General features: G+C 48.8%; 3 protein-coding genes across 8 annotated transcripts in view; 1 reads left to right on the top strand and 2 right to left on the bottom strand.

The window, feature by feature from the left end:
- Positions 1–6,310, bottom strand: gsk3ab (glycogen synthase kinase 3 alpha b). The gene is made up of 13 exons (XM_085919387.1): positions 5,975–6,310; positions 5,609–5,670; positions 5,475–5,542; positions 5,164–5,349; positions 3,462–3,649; positions 3,275–3,358; positions 2,705–2,815; positions 1,970–2,100; positions 1,150–1,354; positions 955–1,050; positions 609–795; positions 461–538; positions 1–245 (listed from the first exon to the last, which is right to left on the bottom strand). Exons 4-13 carry the CDS (start codon positions 5,336–5,338, stop codon positions 184–186), a joined length of 1,317 nt encoding a protein of 438 aa, XP_085775513.1. The 5' UTR covers positions 5,339–5,349; positions 5,475–5,542; positions 5,609–5,670; positions 5,975–6,310; the 3' UTR covers positions 1–183.
- Positions 6,034–14,020, top strand: znf526 (zinc finger protein 526). 3 transcript variants are annotated; one of them, XM_085919386.1, is made up of 9 exons: positions 6,035–6,255; positions 7,672–8,002; positions 8,189–8,352; positions 8,426–8,527; positions 10,240–10,922; positions 10,996–11,140; positions 11,338–12,400; positions 12,630–12,768; positions 13,504–14,020. In XM_085919386.1, exons 2-9 carry the CDS (start codon positions 7,723–7,725, stop codon positions 13,670–13,672), a joined length of 2,745 nt encoding a protein of 914 aa, XP_085775512.1. In that variant the 5' UTR covers positions 6,035–6,255; positions 7,672–7,722; the 3' UTR covers positions 13,673–14,020. The 3 variants fall into 3 exon arrangements, with proteins under 3 accessions (XP_085775511.1, XP_085775512.1, XP_085775510.1); XM_085919385.1 differs by having other exon boundaries at positions 6,034–6,255; positions 8,432–8,527; positions 11,338–12,768; XM_085919384.1 differs by having other exon boundaries at positions 11,338–12,768.
- The window catches only part of cicb (capicua transcriptional repressor b), a 26,723-nt gene continuing 19,413 nt past the window's right edge, over positions 12,949–20,258 (bottom strand). For 2 of the 4 annotated variants that reach the window (XM_085919382.1, XM_085919380.1), the window contains exons 12-21: positions 19,963–20,102; positions 19,721–19,884; positions 18,028–18,227; positions 17,421–17,846; positions 16,944–17,218; positions 16,683–16,842; positions 16,448–16,606; positions 16,177–16,311; positions 15,661–15,795; positions 12,949–15,324 (exon numbers count right to left, since the gene is read on the bottom strand). In XM_085919382.1, the coding sequence (XP_085775508.1) occupies positions 15,065–15,324; positions 15,661–15,795; positions 16,177–16,311; positions 16,448–16,606; positions 16,683–16,842; positions 16,944–17,218; positions 17,421–17,846; positions 18,028–18,227; positions 19,721–19,884; positions 19,963–20,102 (2,054 nt within the window). In that variant the 3' untranslated portion in view covers positions 12,949–15,064. Of the gene's footprint in view, positions 15,325–15,660; positions 15,796–15,981; positions 16,017–16,176; positions 16,312–16,447; positions 16,607–16,682; positions 16,843–16,943; positions 17,219–17,420; positions 17,847–18,027; positions 18,228–19,720; positions 19,885–19,962; positions 20,103–20,258 lie in introns of those variants that run through there. The other 2 variants (XM_085919381.1, XM_085919383.1) reach the window with 2 other exon arrangements.

A 20,258-nucleotide genomic window follows, 5' to 3' on the forward strand; every position in this document is an offset into this window, starting at 1 on the left:
ATATGTGTGTGTGTGTGTGTGTGTGTGTGTGTGTGTGTGTGTGTGTGTGTGTGTGTGTGTGTGTGTGTGTGTGTGTGTGTGTGTGAGATTGTGTGCTGTATAGTCTTTCTAAGTGTTGAGAGGAAGAAGAGGAGAATGGGAAGAGGAAAAGAAAAAAAACTATGGCAGGGTGGTGTTGGCTGTTTAGGTGCTGTTGTTGATGGAGCCGGGCACGGGCTGGGCAGAACTGTCTGACGCACTGCCATCTGCAGAGCGACAAAGGCATTACACATTTGACAGTAAAATATGGCAGAAACGTTGCAAGAAAAAAGGTGTAAATATGTAAGTCTTGGGTACTTGTACACATGGCTGCAATTTGTTGTTGTTTTCCATGGAGAGGGACAGAGAGAGACAGACAGACAGACAGAGAGGAGCCAGTAGCAAAATGTTTGCCATGTTGTGCGCGTATTGGTCGACATACCATGCGAGGCAGGCGTCGTCTGTGCACGAGCGTGAGGAGGAATGAGTGATGAATTCAACTGGGGCTGGATGGACAGCTCTGAGGAGGCACAACAAACGAATATGACACCCCCATCAGGTCAGACTCGCCGGCGAGTACGGAAACCCACCGACGGGACTGAAGTTGAAGAGGAGGGGCAGCTCCCGCCCACTGGGCAGGCGGGTGTTCGGCTGACGCAGCTCATCAAAGAAGGCGTGCGCGCAGGCCTCCAGCGGAGACAGGCGGGTGACCGGTGTGTATTCCAGCAGTCGCGAGCACAGGGCAATGGCCTCCGGCGGCGTGCGGGGCTTAAAGACCTGAAAAAATTACAAATAACGTAATTTTGTATTTTATTGCCATGATGCCCGTTCTTTGGACCTCCTCAAATGACAATCACTCAGCCTTTTAAGCCAAGGTCTACGCTTTCCAGAGAGCCGTCGCCATGTTTGAATGATGCTACCGATTTGATGAATTACCTTTGTCCACGGGTGAGCTTTAATCTGCGGGAATTTGAACTCCGTGTAGTTGGGGTTCATCTCTCGGATCTGCTCCCTCGTCGGAGTTCCAAGAACCTGACACAAGCGCAATGAAACGTGGCTTGTGAGTAGGAGGGAAAAGCTGAATTTGTGATCCAGCTCTCGCTTCGAATTTGGGCTCCTTGGCGCGTGTACCTTGATGATCTCTACGAGCTGGTCCACACCGCTGTCCCCCGGGAAGATGGGCTGGCCCAGCAGCAGCTCGGCCAGCACGCAGCCGGCCGACCAGATGTCAATGTTGGACGTGTAGTCCGTGGCGCCGAAGATGAGCTCCGGAGCGCGGTAGTAGCGCGAGCAGATATACGACACATTGGGCTCGCCTCGGACCAACTGCTTGGCGCTGTGGGGGCAGCGGGGGACGCGTACCGTTAGGGGACGGGCACCGTTAGGGGACGGGCACCGTTAGGGGACGGGCACCGTTAGGGGACGACCGTTGTTTTTCCATTTATATAGTGTAAAAACTCAAGAATTTAAGTGTGTCAATTGTATAATTTGTAAAGAAAACTCCAATATGTTCTTTTGAGAATTTCACATGTAGACTGACGCCACACATAAGGCCACATGCCTTGAAGGCACACAACAACAATTGCGCATGTTATTGTTGTGACTCAGCTTGTCGCAATGACACTTTAGAAAACCAGTTTCTATCTTCACACTCACTTTGATGCAATACCGTGCTCTTTCTGTATTAAATACATTCAACCCGCTGCAAAAAAATTAAAAAATATAAACGTTTTGATGGTTTTTTTCTTTCTTTTGAAACTCTAATTTCGGCAAGTTCATCTTCCTGCCACACTTTAATTGAATCAATCCATTCGGTTAAACATTCGATTCAGTTGGGCTTTATTTTCAATGAAGGAAGCAAAAAAAAAAAAAAAGCGAGCAAAACAAGACTTGCACACGCAGTCAAGACGGCTGACACATGCAGGAATGTGCCGGAAGGTGTGCTACTCACCTGCCAAAGTCGCACAGCTTAAGGATGGCCGTCTCCGGGTCCACCAAGAGGTTTTGGGGCTTGATGTCTCGATGACACACGCCCTGGGAATGGATATAAGCCAGGCTCCGGAACAGCTGGTACATATACACCTGATGAGAAGGACGCAACCGGTCAAAATCAACACGTACAAAGTCCACCGTGCTGATTTTGAGTCGTCGTCTCGCGGCTGCAGTTGTTAAACTCTTGTCAGCCTAGGCTATGTGCGGCTTCCCAATGTGGGCGGAGGTGCGGATGGGGGGGTTAACCGTGAGTCACGCTCTCCTACAGTTGCGCAACGACTTTTCGACAGCATGGTCAAATGTTAATCACTCCGCTTTTCTCGCAGACAGAAAGAACACGCGTGGGTGTTTCTTCCGCGTCACAAGAGTCAGAGAGCGCCGTCACGCTGGGCAGCGACGGCTGCACAGCAAACACGTATGGACAGAGATGGGGTGGAACAGGCCGAGAATTATGCGGATGCTCGGTTGGGGAATACAATTAGACGTGCTGCTTTTCATAAGGGAAAATTGACAAAATGTGGAGATACTGGCTTGTGACGTCACAACGACACGATTACAGACTAGTACAAAAAGGGATGTTGCGTATAAAAGGAGAGAAAGTGAGTGACGGGCACAAGACGTAACACAGATGTAGCTCTGAAGGCAACAGAACGAGCGACAAGTATAAGCAGGGGTGCAACAAGGTGGCGCTTACCTTAACATAAATGATGGGGATGGTGGTCTTGGCCTTATTGAAGTGCCGAGCCACCCTGTACACCGTCTCGGGGACAAAGTCCAGCACCAGATTCAGGTAGACTTCATCTTTCTGCACAAGACACAAAGTGGGAGCAAGTGCAGTGTTAAGGGTGTGACGGCGAATTGAAAATGACATCACAGAGGCGACGCGGAGCCAAGCGCATGCCGCCAAGTCGTCCCAAGACGCTTTGTAAGGTGCTTCACAAGAATGTCTTTTGAAGTTCAGACAATTTCTACCTGTGGCTAAAAACCCAAACGATACAAGTAGCCAGTTGCCTCCAAAAAATCTACTGTCCCTGTTTTATTTCTGGCCTGTTTCCTTGCTTTGTATTAATGGAATATAGTGAGGGCAACAAAGGAAATCTGCTTCTTCCTTGACAATAGTGCCATATTGTTTGTAACTCAATGAAAAAATGAGGACATATTATTAAATCAAATCAATTATTCCCCAATGCAGTTATATCAGGCATGGATTTTTGCTATTCATGGGCCGGCCCGATCTTTTTTTGAACAGCAGGCGAATACACACCTTTTCACCGCTGGAGTAGAAGAAGTAACGTAGCCGCACAATGTTGCAGTGGTCCAACTTGCGCATAATTTGCAGCTCTCTATTCTAAAAAGCAAACGAGGAGGATAAAGGCAGATTTTTACCAAGAGTGAGGCACCAATATACGCAGTACATAAAATGGCCTTCCTCGCCAACAGCCCATGCTCACCTTAAAGCGTTTATCTTGGAGCACTTTTTTGATGGCCACCATTTCCTGGCTGTCGATGAGGCGGGCTTGGTAGACCACGCCGAAGGAGCCATTTCCTATGACCTTGATGTCCGTGTAGGACACTTCCTGCGGGCGGTCGGGGCCTTGGCCCGGCGTGGCCACTACGGTGGTCAATTTGCCACTGTCACCTGGATGAGAAATGCCCATGAAAAAATAAAGGCAAAATAAAAACTTTGCTCATTTGTGCAATGTGTGGGATCATATCCCCTGCGACAACCGAGACTTTGATGCACGTTAAAATAATTCCATCGAAGTTACAGCTCAAAAAGCGTTCAAATGACATCAATGACTTCCCGCTCCAGCGAGCACCATGCGCGCTACGTGTGGTCCGCAAGTTGATTTGGCATAATCCAGGATCAGATTATGTACAAGGAGGTGATGTTCTCTCTGGGGGAGTACATTGTGTGCGTCTTGCAACTGGTCAAAGAGTTTTATTGGCAAGCTGATGTTTGACCCCCCACCCCAAAAAAAAACTTGGTGCTTCAGATCAAACAGTAACTGACAAAGCGGTTAGCGTCGAGAGCATTTCAACAGATCAACACCACCAGCGGTGACATTGGGAAGGAGAGCGAGGCAAGAGCGAGCGAGACAGAGGCCCGTCCCCAAAGCGCTTTTGTCAGCTCACTGTGGTTAAAACAGTGTGGACAGCAGCACATCCACAAGTGCTACTGCTTTTTCCCGGGGCTTGTTCACTTTACACGTCTCAGCGGGACCTCTCCGGATCACTGCCATGCACCAAAATGGAGCAAGACTGCAAATCATTCCGCACCAGACAGACAAATTTCGCAAAAACATCATGGTATTCCTTGCTAAACACACCAAATAGAAACTTAATCAGTATAGTTTGTAAAGGGGAAGTCAAGTTAAAAGGTTCTGGATAAGAATTCATTCTACGCAGCGCCTCCCATCTAAACACAGTCATCTGATTAATATTGTGTTTGTATGATATGAAATAAGCAGCTTCAGTAAATCCACCTGATTTTATCCATCTCGGAGGTCGGACATTTTGCCACTCGAGAGAGACTACTTTTTGTGGATTTCTTGAGTTTTGTTAGTGAGTTAAAAATAGTTTAATAATGTAATTTAGAATATATTAATTGGGCCACTGTGCACTGTTGCAGTTTGACATATTGACATTTAAATGTAGGTTTGTGCCAACACTAATGAAATATATCAATCAATTGGTCATACGCTATGACACAAACAAAAGCCTCCTAAAACATAAAACGATTTTCCCCCCAGTTCCATCACAAATAAGTGGACGATTGCTAACACAAATGACTAGCACGAACGCTAAGGTTAACTCTTAACCTGGGTAACATGAAGAGGAGTCCACCGAACTGAATTTGTCAATAATAACCTTATGGAATCGTTTTTTCGCTGAAAAAACAACCGTCGGTATTGATGCTGATGTTGAAGTCATCGAATAGGTTTAATAGTGGGAGAAAAACACGGCTAATGGTAGCTGGATAGCTAGCCCAAGTTAGCCAAGAGCCTGCTAACAGAGATTAGCTCGGCGATTGTGATCGACTTCATTTAAAGAAAATGTCCATATCGTCATCTGAAATAAACTACGGGATGGACATCATTTGGCACAAAGCGTCTGAGGCGGAGAGTGGTCATTTTAAAAAACGACACTTACGGGGTAGTTTGAGGTTACCAAAGCTTGTTGAGCCACCTCCGCTGGTTTGTGAAGCCCCCGACTTTCCTGTCGAGCTTCCGCCGGCTACTGCCGATCCGACACCGGCTGCAGCGGCTCCGGGAGCTCCGGGAGGCTCGGCGAATGAGCTGGTCCTGGGCCGCCCGCTGCCGCTCATATTTGTGTGAACTACAGCCAGGATTAACGGCGAACGTTACTGACAGCCAACCAAGTCACACAATAAATTCGAGCCTACCACCACAACCACGACCACCACACAAAAAAAACTCCCATGGGAAAAGTACTGCACTTACAGCGTTCTTGCTTTCTGCCCAGTCTCCCCCTTTCTTCCTCTGTACTGTACAACGATGATGGTGGGGAACTGAGGAGTTGAAGTGGGATTACGTCACATTCGCAAAGGACAATGGGAAAGAGAGTTTCGATGTACCTGTCCTCCAGGAGTGGTGAGCGAAATGACGACGTTCAGTTCCATATCATAGCAACATTATCCTCAAAATAGAACACGATATAAAAAAAGAGCGACAGGCTTTTAAACATACAATAATAAAGTTGATAAAGCAAAACAAGAATAAATAAGAACGTTTCAAATGTTTGTGTTGAAGTCCACGATACAAGTTTAAAACAAATAACAGTGCACAAAACTATATTAAAAATGATACTATAATAATGGTAAAATAAGCCCTATCAAGCATAAAATGACTAAAGTACATTAAATACTACGCAAAGTTATTTTTTTTTTTAACAAATTACTCGTCCCAAATAAATATCGGTGGTATAAAACTACAATACCCACCATGCATAACTTCACAAAGTGATTGACAGCTACATTATCCAATCGTGGTTGCAAGATTTTCAGCAGGTTCGCATACAGGGTGGGGCTTAACGTCACAAAAATGGAGGCTAATGGCGGGTTAACGTCTCCCTACATGCTGTAAAACAGAATCGTCGGTGAACAACCATCCCGTTGTGTGCTTCTCGTGCCCGAGAGAGTGTCGGAGCAGCCTCGGCGGAGCGGGCGTTTGAGTGACGTGCGGCGATGACTACGAACGGCGCTGTCCGACGACAGTAAATGAGGTACAGGGGGTGGGTAAAAAGAAAAGAAGGGCCCCTGTTGCCTTTCGACCGTAGAGCTGCGGCGAAAAGTGGCTAGCGCCGCCTGACGGACCGCCCGGCGAACCGGGCAATGGCCGTCAGGAAATAGCGGTGCCAAGGAGCGTCACAAAATTGGTCCTCGTTGGCCGAGGGAGCGCCTCCAACCGCCCTCCACACGCCATCGCACACATGAGAGTACACTAGCAAACCTGTTTAGAAACCTTTTGGTGGTTTCAAAATTACCTTTGTAAGGCAGTGGCTGGGACGAGGCAACCAACAAGGGCCATCATGTTGGCTAATTGCTAAGTCGAAACATGTTGTCTTTTTACCCGCGTTAAATTTCAAAAGAATTAAAATTGCCAACATTTTAATCACGGGCGCTTTCCATGAGAAGAGAAATCTAGACAATCTTTACCTTATGTGAAATTGACTCATTTAATCCAGTAGGTCAAGAGCAGGGTTGCCCAAAAGTAAATTTAAATTCAATTTATTAATTTGTGGTGGAAGGAATATAGGAAAGCAGGTGAACCTGGTTGAATAATCTATAAGGATGCAGGAATATTTAAAAAAAAGAATGAGAAAAGAAGCTGAAAAATAGATTTGAGTGAGTGACGCATGTAAGAAAGCAGGTTTGGCTGAAAACATCCATCCGTTTTCTGTACCGCTTGTCCCCACGGGGGTCACGGGTGTGTGGAGCCTATCCCAGCAGTCATTGGGCAATAGGCAGGGGACACCCTGAACCAGTTGCCAGCCTATCGCAGGGCACACAGTGATGAACAACCATCTGCACTCACACCTAGGAGCAATTTGGAGTGCTCAATTGGCCTACCAAGCATGTTTTTGGGATGTGGGAGGAAACTGGAGTGCCCGCAGAAAACCCACGCAGGCACGGGGAGAACATGCAAACTCCACACAGGGAGGGTTGGAGGTGGTATCAAACCATCCTGTGAGGCGGCCGTGCTAACCAGTGCCGAGCCGCCTGGCTGAAAAGAAAGCTGTGCATTTAATAAAATTAGCTTCCAAGAAACAACACCTACATAAGAAGTAGCATTCAGGCTTAGCTGATATAAAATGCCTATTTGATATTCTGTAGTTTCGTACTTTATGAACAATCTCCATGTAATTATAAACTATTAAAATGTTTAAAATTCAAACCGTTTTGGCCATTTTTTTTCTTTAATTCGTTGGACACTGTGCCATTCCCGTTGTGTATGTCCCTTGGTCACCTCAGGACAGTGTTATACAGATGAAGCCAGCCAAAACTCTTCAGGAAGATGGTGTTCCTCACAGATGATAGATGATGGATGCCTGTGGGATCAAATCAACTCATGACTCATGTATACAGCATACATCCATGGGCTGAATCTCAGTTGATGGGTTTTCTTTTTCATCTGCCAGTTTTATATCCAGTTGTCTTCAAATGATCCACTCGATTTAAGACCTGACATCATGGAAGCACAGAACGTCTACATGGAGATGGAGCAGGCTGAGGATGCCAGCGTGGACCACCAATACATGTGCAGCGAGTGCTGCCAGCTTTTCAACACCCTGGAGGAAGTCCTGATTCACCAGGAGATTCATACAAGCGAGGAAGGCGAGGTGGGCCAGGCGGCCCGCTGCGAGCAGTACCAGTGCCTGGAGTGTGGCGCCGTTCTGGTGAACTCCGAGGAGCTGCTTCTGCACCAGGAAATGCACATGAGGGTGGCAGGGATGGAGGCCGAGCAACGAGGTCGGACATTTTGTCGCCTGAAATCTTTGTCGAATCATTCGCTCATCCCCCGCTTTGGATTTGGATTGTGTCGAGATACAAATTTTTGACGGGATAAAAGTTGAAGTCAAATGCAATGGTTGTAATTGTACAAGGAAAAGTTTATTTAAATTTGGAATTCTTAACATTTGTGCAATCCCTTCTCAGAGTTGTGTGAGGCTGCGGCACCCGAAGATTCTGGTTCCCAGCTGCCCCGTGCGGTACAGTACCAGTGTCTTGACTGTCTGGCTCTGTTTGACTCGCCCAACACATGGTTTGAACACCGCAAAAGCCACCACAGCAGCACCACCAGCACCTACGCGGAGGACACGGTAAGACCAAGATGGCCAAAGAAGCGCCCCTTGAACAGTCTGTCTGACCTGCAAGCGTGTGATTGATTGGCAGCCACAGCAGTATGTGATCCAAGCGGACGGCACCCTGGCTCCTCTCACCAACACACAGAACTTTGTCCTGAGCGAGCGGCAAGCTGGCGAGATTTTGGCTCAGGTACTGAATTCAAATGCCTTTTGATCTAGACTGATTATGCTTTTGTTTTTCTCCATAGCATTTTTTGTGCAACTTCACTCAGCAGTCAAGTGTTTGCCACTTATCAGAAGCTTGCGTGATTGCAACAGAACTTGTTGCAGGTTTGCTTTCCTTTTGTTGTCGACGCGATAGCGAGAGCTTTGCGTTTGTGCGGGATGAGGCTGTCTCTGATGGTGAGGTCCGGGCTCACTTCAAAGTGTCTCTGGATTTTCATCAAGCATAGCCGATCACAACTCTGTGAGATTACCACACTCTTACGGTTGTCATTGGGTGCGTGCCTCGGCCTCGAAAGTGACATCGCAGGGGCCACGCACGGGTTTCCCTGCGCGAGTGTGACTTGCGGCCTATAAATTTTCCATCTAGTCAAGTCAAGTTTATTTGTATAGCCCTAAATCACAAGCAATCTCAAAGGCCTTCACATAGACAATCAATTGACAATTATTCTCAAAGCATCCCCTGATCTTGGGCTCCCAAAAGGGCAAGGAAAAACTCAAAAACCCCTACCAGGGGAAAAATGAGAAACCTTGAGAAGGGACCACAGTTGGAAGGATCCCCCTTTCAGGATCACCAGGCTGCAATGGATGCAAAGAGGGCACATAAAATACATAATATGGAAATCAAAAAGTGGATGTCCAGGCCAAAGCGAAGAGCTGTCGGAGGTGCCTTCAATTGTCCTGGCAGTGTCCTCTAGGAGGGTAATCCGCTGCAGTTCCCTCATGCTGAATTGGTCCACGAGAATGTAGATAGCCGCCGTCAGCTTGGGTGTCACCTAACCACCTCCCCAGCCGGGGAGGGGTGGGGGGAGTGGGGTCGGGGAGAGGGAGCAAAAACAAACTCCAGCCGAATCGGCTACTACAGGTAAAATTAAAGGCCATATCATAGAAATACGTCTTTAAACGTGTCTTAAATGTTTCTACTGAGGTAGCAGTTCTAATATCCATTGGTAGGGCATTCCAGAGCTCTGGAGCCCGAATAGAAAATGCTCTAGCCCCTGCAGACATTTTCTTGGGCCTCGGTGTCACTAAAAGACTAGCGTTTTGCGAACGAAGGTTACGAGACGGAACATAAGGAACAACTAAGTCGACGAGATATGAAGGCGCTAAGCCATGCAATGATTTATAGGTTAATAGAAGAACCTTGAAGTCACATCTTAAATGGACCGGGAGCCAGTGTAAATTGGCTAATATTGGGGTAATGTGATCAAATGTTCTCGTCCGTGAGAGCAGCCTTTTAGCAGCATTTTGTACTAACTGTAGACTTTTGATGCTGGACTTGGGAAGACCAGAGAATAATGCATTACAGTAGTCCAGGCGGGATGTGATAAATGCATGTATAATAATTTCCGCATCACCGGTCGAGAGGATTGGGCGAATCTTAGCAATATTACGAAGGTGAAAAAATGCTTTTCTGGTTTTATTCTTAATGTGCTTTTGAAAGGAGAGCGTTTGGTCAAATATTACCCCGAGATTAGTTACAGTATCACTCTGAGTGATAGTACGGTTATCTATAGTTATAGTGGTTTCCTTAAATAAATGTTGATAACGAGCTGGACCAATTATCAACATCTCAGTTTTATCTGGGTTCAGACGAAGGAAGTTGAGAGACATCCATTGCTTGATCTCCGCATCTAATCTTTATTGACAGATGAGGGCTTTGCTTTGGATCTGTTGCAGGTGTTTGCACAACAGCAGCAAAAGAAGACAACCCACCTAAAATCCAAAGCAGCCCCCCGGCCCTCTCTGCTGCCCCCGGTGACGCCCGCCCCCGGCTCAGCCACCATGCACCTACAGATCCTGACGGCCCAAGCCCTGGCCGACAGCTCGGGCAAGTCGGCCAAGCGGCGCCAAGCGGCATTGCCGTTGGCCCCCGGAGTTCATGCTGGCACCATCGAGACGGCGGTCAACCAAGCGTACGAATGCTCTGAATGCTCACTACTCTTCCAGACGCCAGAGGACTTCCTCCAACACCAGGGAGAGCACTTCCTGGCTCAGGATAAAGAGAGCTTGGACTGCGGGCTCATGGGTGGCTTTGAGGAGGCCTCTGGGCGCCAAGATATGGCGGACAACGCTATCAGACGACCGAGCCAATTTGCAATGGCGGAGAAAAAAGCCGGCGCGACGGGGTGTGTGCCTCAGCAATGCACACTGTGCAGCCGTAGCTTCGTTTCAGCCAACCGCCTCAAATCCCACCAGCGCGTCCACGAGCAGGGCACGCACGAATGCCCCGAATGCGGCCGGGTCTTCAAGAGAGAGAGCTCCATGCAGGCCCACCTGTGCACCCACCTGCGCGTTAACAGGTACCTGTGCGTGGACTGCGGCCAAGGCTTCACCACAGAGATGACCCTCCTCGTGCATAGGTAAGGCCCAACGATGGGCGTCCTCTTTGCTCCCGCCCGACCTCACCTTTCCCCTCGCGTGTGCTTCTTGCAGAAAGTCACACACGCCGACCCCCTTTCATAAGTGCCAGTTCTGCGACAGAACCTTCACCAACATGACAAAGTACCTTTACCACCGACGGACACACCTCAACGTCAACACCTGTGGCACACCTGCTTGCCCCACCGCCTCTACCACGGTAGTCCTTCTGCAACTGTTATTGTAAAAGAGAAAGAACAGAACTCATTGTCGCTTCAGTTTAGTCGGTAATCCACAAGAAGTCGTCGACGCGACCACATGTTTTAGTTGAACACCGCAGGAGAATCTGAGACATGCTATGTGCTGTATTTTTTTCTTCAAATCCGCATGGATTTAAACCGTTCCATCCCTCTCCAGGTTAACGCTGCTCCACGACGAGTCTCTCTCTCGACTCTGGCCATCCTGCAGCGAGCCAGGGAGAAGAACAACTCTCAGATGATGGCCCCCCTGACCGAGGAAGAGATGGAACAAATTGAGCTGGACTCTGGCGAAGCGAGCAAGTTGCACACTAGCAGGGTTCAAGGGGAGGTGGGCCAAGAGCATCCCTGCGAAGAGCATGCCGGCACCGAGCCCGTCGAGGAAATCGCGTCCAGCGCGGCGGCGCCAAGCACCACACCTGTGTCGTCAGGAAAAAGCGCATTGGCTTGTCGCTCTTGTCCAAAGACGTTTGTCTCGCAGCTGCAGCTCCTCCAGCACCGGAGCGCGGTGCACGGGCCCAAGCGCAGCTTCCTGTGCGGCATCTGTCTCAAGAGCTTCACCAAGCAGATCCACGTTCGCAACCACATCCGCACACACACGGGTGAGCGGCCCTTTCAGTGCGCCGACTGCGGCAAGACTTTCTCGTCCCTCGCCAACCTCACCCGCCACACTCTGATCCACACGGGTGTGCGGCCGTACCGCTGCGACGTGTGCCAACGCGCCTTCTCACAGTCGTCCAACCTGCGGCAGCACAGTTTGCTGCACGCGGCGGGTGGCAGCGGCGGCCTTACCTGCCCAGACTGCCCCGCCGCCTTCCGCTGGCCCGCCAAGCTAGCCGCGCACCGCTTTATGCACCACCCAGGTTACCCCGCGCCTTTCCCTTGTTCTCATTGCGAGGCCGGATTTGTCACCAAGAGGCAACTTGACGCCCACTGTTCTGAGCGGCACCAAGAACCCCAGAATGTCACTAACGGCCAATCAGAGCAGTCCTCTTCCACTGCGGAAGAGTCCGACGCGACGGTCCGAGGCAGCTTGGACTGCCACATTTGCGGCAAGAAGCTCAACTCCCCTGCCAATCTGCGGCTCCACAAGCTGAGCCACCCCAGTCCCGGGCGGCCACGCAGCGCCACCTGCAAGCGCGCCCAATCCCACCAGTGCCCCGTGTGCGGCAAGCTGTTTGTGTCCAGATCGGGCGTGGCGCTGCACCAGCGGGTGCACACGGGTGAGCGCCCGTTCCCGTGCCAGATATGTGCCAAGCGCTTCCGCCAGAGCACGCACTTGCGTGAGCACCTGCGCACACATACAGGCGTGCGACCCTTCCGCTGTGAGGTGTGCGGCAAGGGCTTTGTCCAGAGCATGCACCTGGTCGAGCATCGCCGCACGCATGCAGGCGAACGGCCGCACATCTGCCCGCAGTGTGGAAAGGCCTTCAAGACCTTCTCCAACCTCAGGAACCACAAGAAGACACACAGTCGGCAGAAGAAGCCCGATCAGGACGACAAAGCTAACTCGGCTGTGGAGGTTTCCACAGTGGAACTTCCCAAGGGGCAGCCGCACCTCATCCAGATCCAATCCTCTGATCTTCAGCAGGTTCATATTATTATTTAAATCAAGGGTGTCAAACTCATTTTTGTTGTGGGTGGCCCACGGAGTTACGGTTTCCCTTTTATAACAAATAGAAATGAATCAACAAGAAAAGTTCAACAATTTTCTAATTTATTTTCAAAATAGAATTATAAAAAAAAAAAAATTGCAACATCTCACTGTTATTAAAAGGAAAGACAATTTAGAGTTTTGGTATTTCAACAACATTTAATTGACACAAAATTTTGCTTTTGCTGGTCACATACAATGATGTCGCGGGCCGGACATGGCCCCAGGGCCTTGTGTTTGACACCTGTGATCGAAATCATGCATCCTCATGGGTAGCAATGAGTTCCCACTGAGGATGAAAATGTGAGAGGAAATGGATGAATAGGTTGTCAGTTTCAAGTATAAAACTAAATGAATTAAAATGAACTCTTTAATAGTTTGGAACATGTAAGACTAATTGGTTTAAAATGTGAAGTTGCTTCAGTAAGCAATTTTTATTTTAATTGCAACTTATTTAATTATACATGTTTAATTATAATTCAACTGTTTCCTAAAATGTATTGTTCTTTTTAATCATTTAATTTTCAAAGTAAACAATTAAAAATATACTTTTGTGAATCAAGTTTGAGAATTAACAACTTAATAAGCAAAGTGTGCTGTAAGGGGCCACGCCTGATCGGCTCTCATCATCCAAAGGATAATGAATCATGTCAAATGTCTGTTCCGCCACAGGGCACCAACACCATCATGTGCAACGAGTTTGGGGAGACCATCGCCATCATTGAGAGCAGCGAGGGCGGGGCACTGCCGCTGGAGCAGGCCCTGGAGATCTTTCACACTGCGATGGAGAATGGCCTGGATGGACTACACCTTCTCTGAGCCAACAGAAAGACTCGCATAACATGGAAACAACTTAAAGACACAAATAGTAGGGTTGTTTTTGAAAGGAAGCGTTTGGTTTTCAATGAAGGTAGAAATTTAGTCTAGACTTAGTTGATGTGAGGACAAGTGCTTTCCTTTCCAAAATAACATTTCTGTCACTTCAAAACTTTTAAACAGTAGTGTATTTACATACATGTGTGAGGGGCTTTTTGCTTTTATAGGGTTTCAGTGTTTGCTTGTATATAAGCGCATTATACATTATGTGACCTATTTTTTTGTTTTTTGATTTGTATAAATTTGATGTCACTGCTGGAAGTCAACAAAATATGGTGTTCATAACCCAATAAACTCATTTGGCTTCACCACATTTCCACTTTTTTTATTGAACTGACCACCTAACTTTATTGGCATACTGAAAGTTACAGATACAAACTTAAATTATTCATATAAATGTGTCTCTTGAATACTGGAACAGCCAAACATGAACACAAAAACATTGAAAGCCATATAATTTGTTTTTTTCCCCCCTCCTTCTTTAACTTTGCTTTGCACAGTCCTGTTTTTGTTTTGTGATATAAGGTCCTATATATGTAGAGTCTAACAGTATTTACCCAACATGTTTTGCACTAAGATCGAATGTTCTGTTCCAACAGTTGTATTTTCATTGGAGGGAGACAAGGCATAAAGTGACAAAGGGAGGAAGAAGGAAAGAGGAAGTAGAGTGTTGAGATGGCTCTAAAAACATAAAAAGACTGTTGGTTGTTAAAAGGGAAGACAAAGCACAGAGGAAGGGTACAGTACATGCCTCCGAAAGATTGTAAAGTAAGAATAATAGAAATAATAGGGCACAGGTGGCGCCAACGCAAGGATGTTGAAATTGAAAATACTTGAAAAAAAAAAGTCCATAAAAATCACCACCATGGACCAACCTCCTTCTTCATGCGTAACCAATAAGAGGCATGGGAATGTTTGCTTCCTTCAGACTACGACAGCGGGAATGACGGCACAGCCAGACAGTCCACTTTCTGTCCACTCTGCAGTCGATTTTTAAGAGCTCTCCGTCAGTGACCCGTTGGTCAGTTAGAAGGAGCGACCGGTGGTTCCGGGTTCAGGGATGGAAAAAGTCTTGAGGGTCCCAGCCCCCCACAATGTCAGGAGAAACTTACTGGAAGTGATTACACATCCAGGGGGAGAAAAAAAAAAAAAACAACCTCCAATGACTTTCCCTCTTAACATTGTTCAAAACAAATCAAGACAAACGTTGCATCCATTTGGTCTTTCCGAACATCCATGGGGGAGTTCTGGGGATTCCAACGTTCCGCCCGGACTCTCAAAGTCTTGGTTTTGGTAGGTTTATACGGACTGTGCTTCCAGAGATATGATTACAAGTCCACATTATGGCAAAATGTCCTCATCTAGAAGAGTCCTGCGAATCGCCGGGATCCTCGTCGGCCCCGGGTTCCCCGTCTTCGTCCTCTCTCCCGGCCAAGTCCCCTGACTGGGCGCCAGAGGGTCCCGGCAATGAGTCGGTGGGGACGGCAAGACAGGCAGCGTCGGCCGGGGTGGCCGTCTGCATGATCTTCTGCCGGACTTCCCTGATCTTCAGTTGCAAACACACCTTGGTTGGGAAAATGTCCGAGTACCTGGTCTGGAAGGCGGCTGTGGCCTGAGCTGCAAACGGAAAACAAGGTCAACATTGCCGCGGCGCCCATCGTTCGTTGTGGGCGCTCTTTAATTACCAAACAATACACTTGTTTGTTCAACAGTTGGTAATACTCATTGATGTATTAGCAGGTCGGTTTTAATTTAGGTGTCATTTGACACTAAAAAGACTTTACATAATTCTTTAAAAAAGAAGCAGGAAGTTGTTGATCTGTTGTGCTTTGGTGAAGACGCGAACATACGTGCTAGTCAGTGAAACAATGTCATTGTATATGCTCTAGTATGATCAGCCAGCTTTAACTTATGTAAAAGTTCTTTGTTTGTTTCCGTGTATGCTTTGTCAACCTGATGGAAAGAAGCCCTGCTGCTCCTGAAACAGCTGCATGACCAGCGCCCTCCTCTGGTCCAGCGTCCTTCGCAGGGATGAGTACGGCACTTTGTCAAACTCCAGTTCAGCCAGTATGTCTTCGCTGTCAGTACCTACAGAAAACAAAAAGTTAACACCAAAAGTATTCGACCTCTATGTACCGACAATGTCCACACGGGGCCACCATCTTGAAAACGTGGACAGAGAATGCGCTTTGATTTCCGACCTAAGCATGTAAAGTAGCTAGCTCAAATGCCACGTGTGACTTTACAACAGGGGTGGGCAATTCCGGTCCTCACCTGCATGTTTTATAGGTCTTCCTGCTGCAACACACCTGATTCAAAGGAAGATTGTTATCCAGCTTCTGCAGACCTGGTGTGTTGCAACAGGGTGACATAGAAAACATGCAGGACACCGGCCCTCGAGGACCAGAATTGCCCACCCCTGCTTTCCAGGCTGGGGTTTAATGAAATGTGAACATGCATGTGTGTTACCTGGCCGGTCAAAGGTGAAGATGTCGCCTTCGCACTTGGCGGCGCTTTTGGGCGTGTTGGGCTCCGAGCTGCAGCTGGAACGCCGCCGACTCTTCCTCTTTGGGGACGTTTGATCGTCAGTGGCCGAGTCCAAGTCTGAACCACATAGGAAGGCATTTGTATTCATGTCAATGGGGAAAAACAACTGGAGATTTGAGCCAAAATCAGGGCACTGGACAATGTAAACAGCATCTCAAGTCATCGCTAATCATAAATAGAAGAATAATCAAACCTGTTGAGTTCTTCCTTTTGCGTCGATAGCTGCCCAGGATGGCACGAGGCGACGTGGCGAGGCTCTGCAGCGTGGGCGACGGCAGCACCTCCTCGGGCCGAAACTCCGGAAGCTCGGCGAACCGCTCCTCAAAGTAGACCTCCGACAGCACTCTTCCCGACCAGCACACACACACACAAAAAAGGCACACGTCATATAGCGCGCCATCCGGCTGGCCATATTTTTGCCAGCACTCACTTGTCCACCGGGTCAAATGTCTTCTTTAGCGGCGGAGGGCGAGCTTTGATCTTCTTTGGCGCCGACCCTTCTTTGTCGGTGTACGGGGGCGGCAGGGTGGGCTCGGTGGCTAACGGCGGAGGTAGTGGAGAAGATGGGAGGGAGTCCTTCCATCCAGTCTGAAAAAAAAAAACACAACCATATAAGAGTTAGTGTAGAACGCTTAGGCTCATTCTTCTCCTTTTATTCAAAAATTGTTCCTGAGTTCCTATTAATTGACCTCTCTGGCAATTTCTGCTTTGCTGTCACAGAATGGAGGCTCCTCAGCCGAATGCGACGCAGGAGACGCAGTCGTGGGTCCTGCCGGTTCCAGGTCGAAGGAGAAGTGGCTGTTAGACGAGGCGGTGGTGGCTGCGGCCCCTCTTTCTTTGTCCCGCTCCTTGCCGCGACCCCCTCCCTCGTAGCTGCCCACCGGGATGCTGGCCAGTGTGGCCTTGACTTTCTGGGGGGGGCGGCTCGGGAGCTGGCTGAGCTTGAGTGTGCCAGGTGTGCTGGCTGCCAAATGATATTTAAAAGCATGATTTCAAACTAATTTAAAGAAACACACACAACAGTAAAAAAATATTTGGGGAGGAATAAAAGAGAACACCTCAAATATAACACAAATTGCTTCTACTTTATTCTATAGAATATAAATAGCAGACTACAATAAATGTTTCTACTTGTACCACCTGCATCAGAATGTGCACAAGCCTACCGAGTGTTTGGATTTGAAGTGGAGGGCTGCAAGAATTTGCAGCGGGTCCACCAGGAGGCGACACTGAGCTGCCACTCGTGGTGTTCTGCGGCCGCTGGTCTTCCGGTTGCATTGGCGCTTCTGCCTGCCTCTCCGCCTGCCTCTCGCCAGCTCTGTCGGCAGGCAGGCGGCGCTCAGGATGCAGTTGTGGGACAGACACGGCGGCAGGAGGCGCCGTGGGTTTGGGCATCACGTGGCTGGAAAGGCTGGAGACAGAGTAGACGCCCGCGCTAGGCGGTACGGCCGCCATGGAGACCACCCCGGTCGCCATGGTGACACTTTGCGAAGGAGGGTATATAGCGGTGACGATCTGGCTGCCTGAGCCGCAGACAGGGCCTGAGCTGGGGGGCTGCGGAGACTGCGCCGTGGCCAAGAGTGGCGGTTGACCTGCATGTGGGTGGACACCGGTGTTCAAATTGGAGTCTGACCGTCATGCAAGCGTAAAAAAGTCAATCAACTCAAAAGAAAATAGGTCAGTGATTCTCATAGTGTGGTAGGTGGGCTCGCACTAGTGGTGCGAAATAGAATAAGGACAGTTGAGATGCTTTTAAAAATGTGCTGCACTGACCAGCAATCAGTGGCTGAACCAGCGTCGGGCCAGGCGGTGGAATGGCGGTGAAGCCGAGGGTGGCCAAGGAAGGCGGCACGTATGCGGAGCCTGGCAGAGGTAGTGCTGGCTGGGAGGTGGAGGACGATGAGGAAGCGGTTGTCGCGGACACCGGTGGAAGAGCTGATGGAACCCCCAGAGTGGACTGAACGTAGGTGATCCTGCAGAAGAGTCCAAAGGTCTGTTCAAGGGCTGACTGGGTTTAACAGTGTGACAGCTGCGGGAAGGAAGCTTGGTCAGAGAACAAAAGGAGAAGTTGTGTTGTACGTGTGGGTGCAGAGCCGAGTGCAAGTGTGCGGGGGTGGATGGCCGAGGCAGCACAGGGTCCACCAGCAGCGTGACTAATGCATCCAGAATAGTGCTGCCCGCCGCAGCGGCCCCCCTGTAGCACAACACGCCCTCCCCAACCCAGCAATCCCGCGATCTGCTCGGTGCTATCATTTAGCTCGTCTACCACGCTTGAGACGCTCTGTTCGTAAAGCCCAAGAGAAAGAAGTCCCGTACTTGGCTCAACACTAGAGAAGCATCAGCTTGTTTCAAGATACTTATTACTTGATTATCTCATTTGATCTTATAGTCTTGTCAGTATTAAAAGCTAGTTTCAAGTAATATGAGGCTTAAAAAAACACTTTCAACATTTTAAGATGACTGTTTAACAACAAAAGAACCTGAAGTGTGGTTTCATCCATCCATCCATTGTCTGTACCGCTTTGTCCCCACGGGGGTCGCGGGCGTGCTGGAGCCTATCCCGGCAGTCATCGGGCAGTAGGCAGGGGACACCCTGAACCGGTTGCCAGCCAATCGCAGGGCACACAGAGACAAACAACCATCCACACTCACACCTAGGGGCAACTTGGAAATCTCAATCGGCCTACCAAGCATGTTTTTGGGATGTGGGAGGAAACCGGAGTGTCCGGAGGAAACCCACGCAGGCTCTGGGAGAACATGCAAACTCCACATAGGGAGGGTCGGAGGTGGAATCGAACCGGCACCCGCCTAACTGTGAGGCGGACATGCTAACCAGTGTGCCACCGAGCCGCCCGGAAGTGTGGTTTCTTGTCTCAAATTTGCTTATTTTAAGATTTTATTTATATTACTTGTTTTAAGTTTAAAAATACTAATTTCAAGACTGTTGTAGATATGGGCCTCGTATTAGTTTCTTATTTTTCAAAATCTTGTCAAGTAAAACTTTGTTGTTCTATTGGCAGATCCATCCATCCATTGTCTGGACCGCTTTGTCCCCACGGGGGTCGCGGGTGTGCTGGAGCCTATCCCAGCTGTCAACGGGCAGTGGGCGGGGAACACCCTGAACTGGTTGCCAGCCAATTGCAGGGCACACAGAGACTAACAACCATCCGCACTCGCACTCACACCTAGGGGCAATTTGGAGTGTTCAATTGGCCGACCAAGCATGTTTTTGGTATGTGGGAGGAAACCGGAGTGCCCAGAGAAAACACGGGGAGAACATGCAAACTCCACATTGGGAGGGCCGGAGGTGGAATCGAACCCGCACCCTCCTTGAGGCGAACGTGCTAACCAGTGCGCCACCAAGCTGCCCCTATTGGCAGATAATTTTGCTTTATTTTAAGTATTATTCTTCTCAGTTTAACAATTTTTTCTTAAGATTTCCAATGGAATTTTGCAGTCTTCATACCTGGTGGTTGGAGGAGGCAGCAGAACTGTCTGCGAGGGGGCGGCGGGCCCCGGCGCCACAATGGCGGCGGTGGCCACTGTCACCGGGAAGGGGCTGGCAGGGTAAACCGCCCCTCCTTGGGGCAGCTGAGACTGGACCATGGGCATGGGTGCGATCTGGATGATCTGATGTTGCAGACAAAATAAAAATAAATCACTAACATATACAATGAGTGCTTTAAGCCAATAAAGTTTTGTGCCAACCTTGCTCCCCGCTTGAGCGCCATTCTGGACAGGAAGAGGCGGGGCTACAACAGGAAACTGCTGGGCTGGAGCCGGCGCCGTGCGGACCGTCGCCATGGGAACGACCATTTTACCCTGGAATACCGGGGACTGCGTTTGCACTGAGCAGAGGAAGAAATTCTTGTGGAATGCTTGCAATACAAAACTCTCAATGGTGCTGAACGTGTACATAACGTCCAGATAGCAAACATAAAAATCATCAGAAAGCTAAAAAATAAATAAAAATAAAATCCCCCGAGGAATAATAATAATGGAAT

The sequence above is a fragment of the Syngnathus leptorhynchus genome, chromosome 8, assembly GCF_054491065.1.
Source record: "Syngnathus leptorhynchus isolate UIUO chromosome 8, UIUO_Slep, whole genome shotgun sequence".
Taxonomy (NCBI): domain Eukaryota; kingdom Metazoa; phylum Chordata; class Actinopteri; order Syngnathiformes; family Syngnathidae; genus Syngnathus; species Syngnathus leptorhynchus.

Bases quoted from the DNA above. Each gene is read 5' to 3' on its own strand.
- gsk3ab (XM_085919387.1), bottom strand. From the start codon at position 5,338: ATGAGCGGCAGCGGGCGGCCCAGGACCAGCTCATTCGCCGAGCCTCCC. The intron at 2,816-3,274 runs GTGTGTATTCGC...TGTCTTGTGCAG, and splicing joins TCTACTCCAGCGGTGAAAAG to AAAGATGAAGTCTACCTGAA. The intron at 1,355-1,969 runs GTGAGTAGCACA...CTGCCCCCACAG, and splicing joins AAGCTGTGCGACTTTGGCAG to CGCCAAGCAGTTGGTCCGAG.
- znf526 (XM_085919384.1), top strand. From the start codon at position 7,723: ATGGAAGCACAGAACGTCTACATGGAGATGGAGCAGGCTGAGGATGCC. The intron at 10,923-10,995 runs GTAAGGCCCAAC...TGCTTCTTGCAG, and splicing joins ATGACCCTCCTCGTGCATAG to AAAGTCACACACGCCGACCC. The intron at 12,769-13,503 runs GTTCATATTATT...GTTCCGCCACAG, and splicing joins AATCCTCTGATCTTCAGCAG to GGCACCAACACCATCATGTG.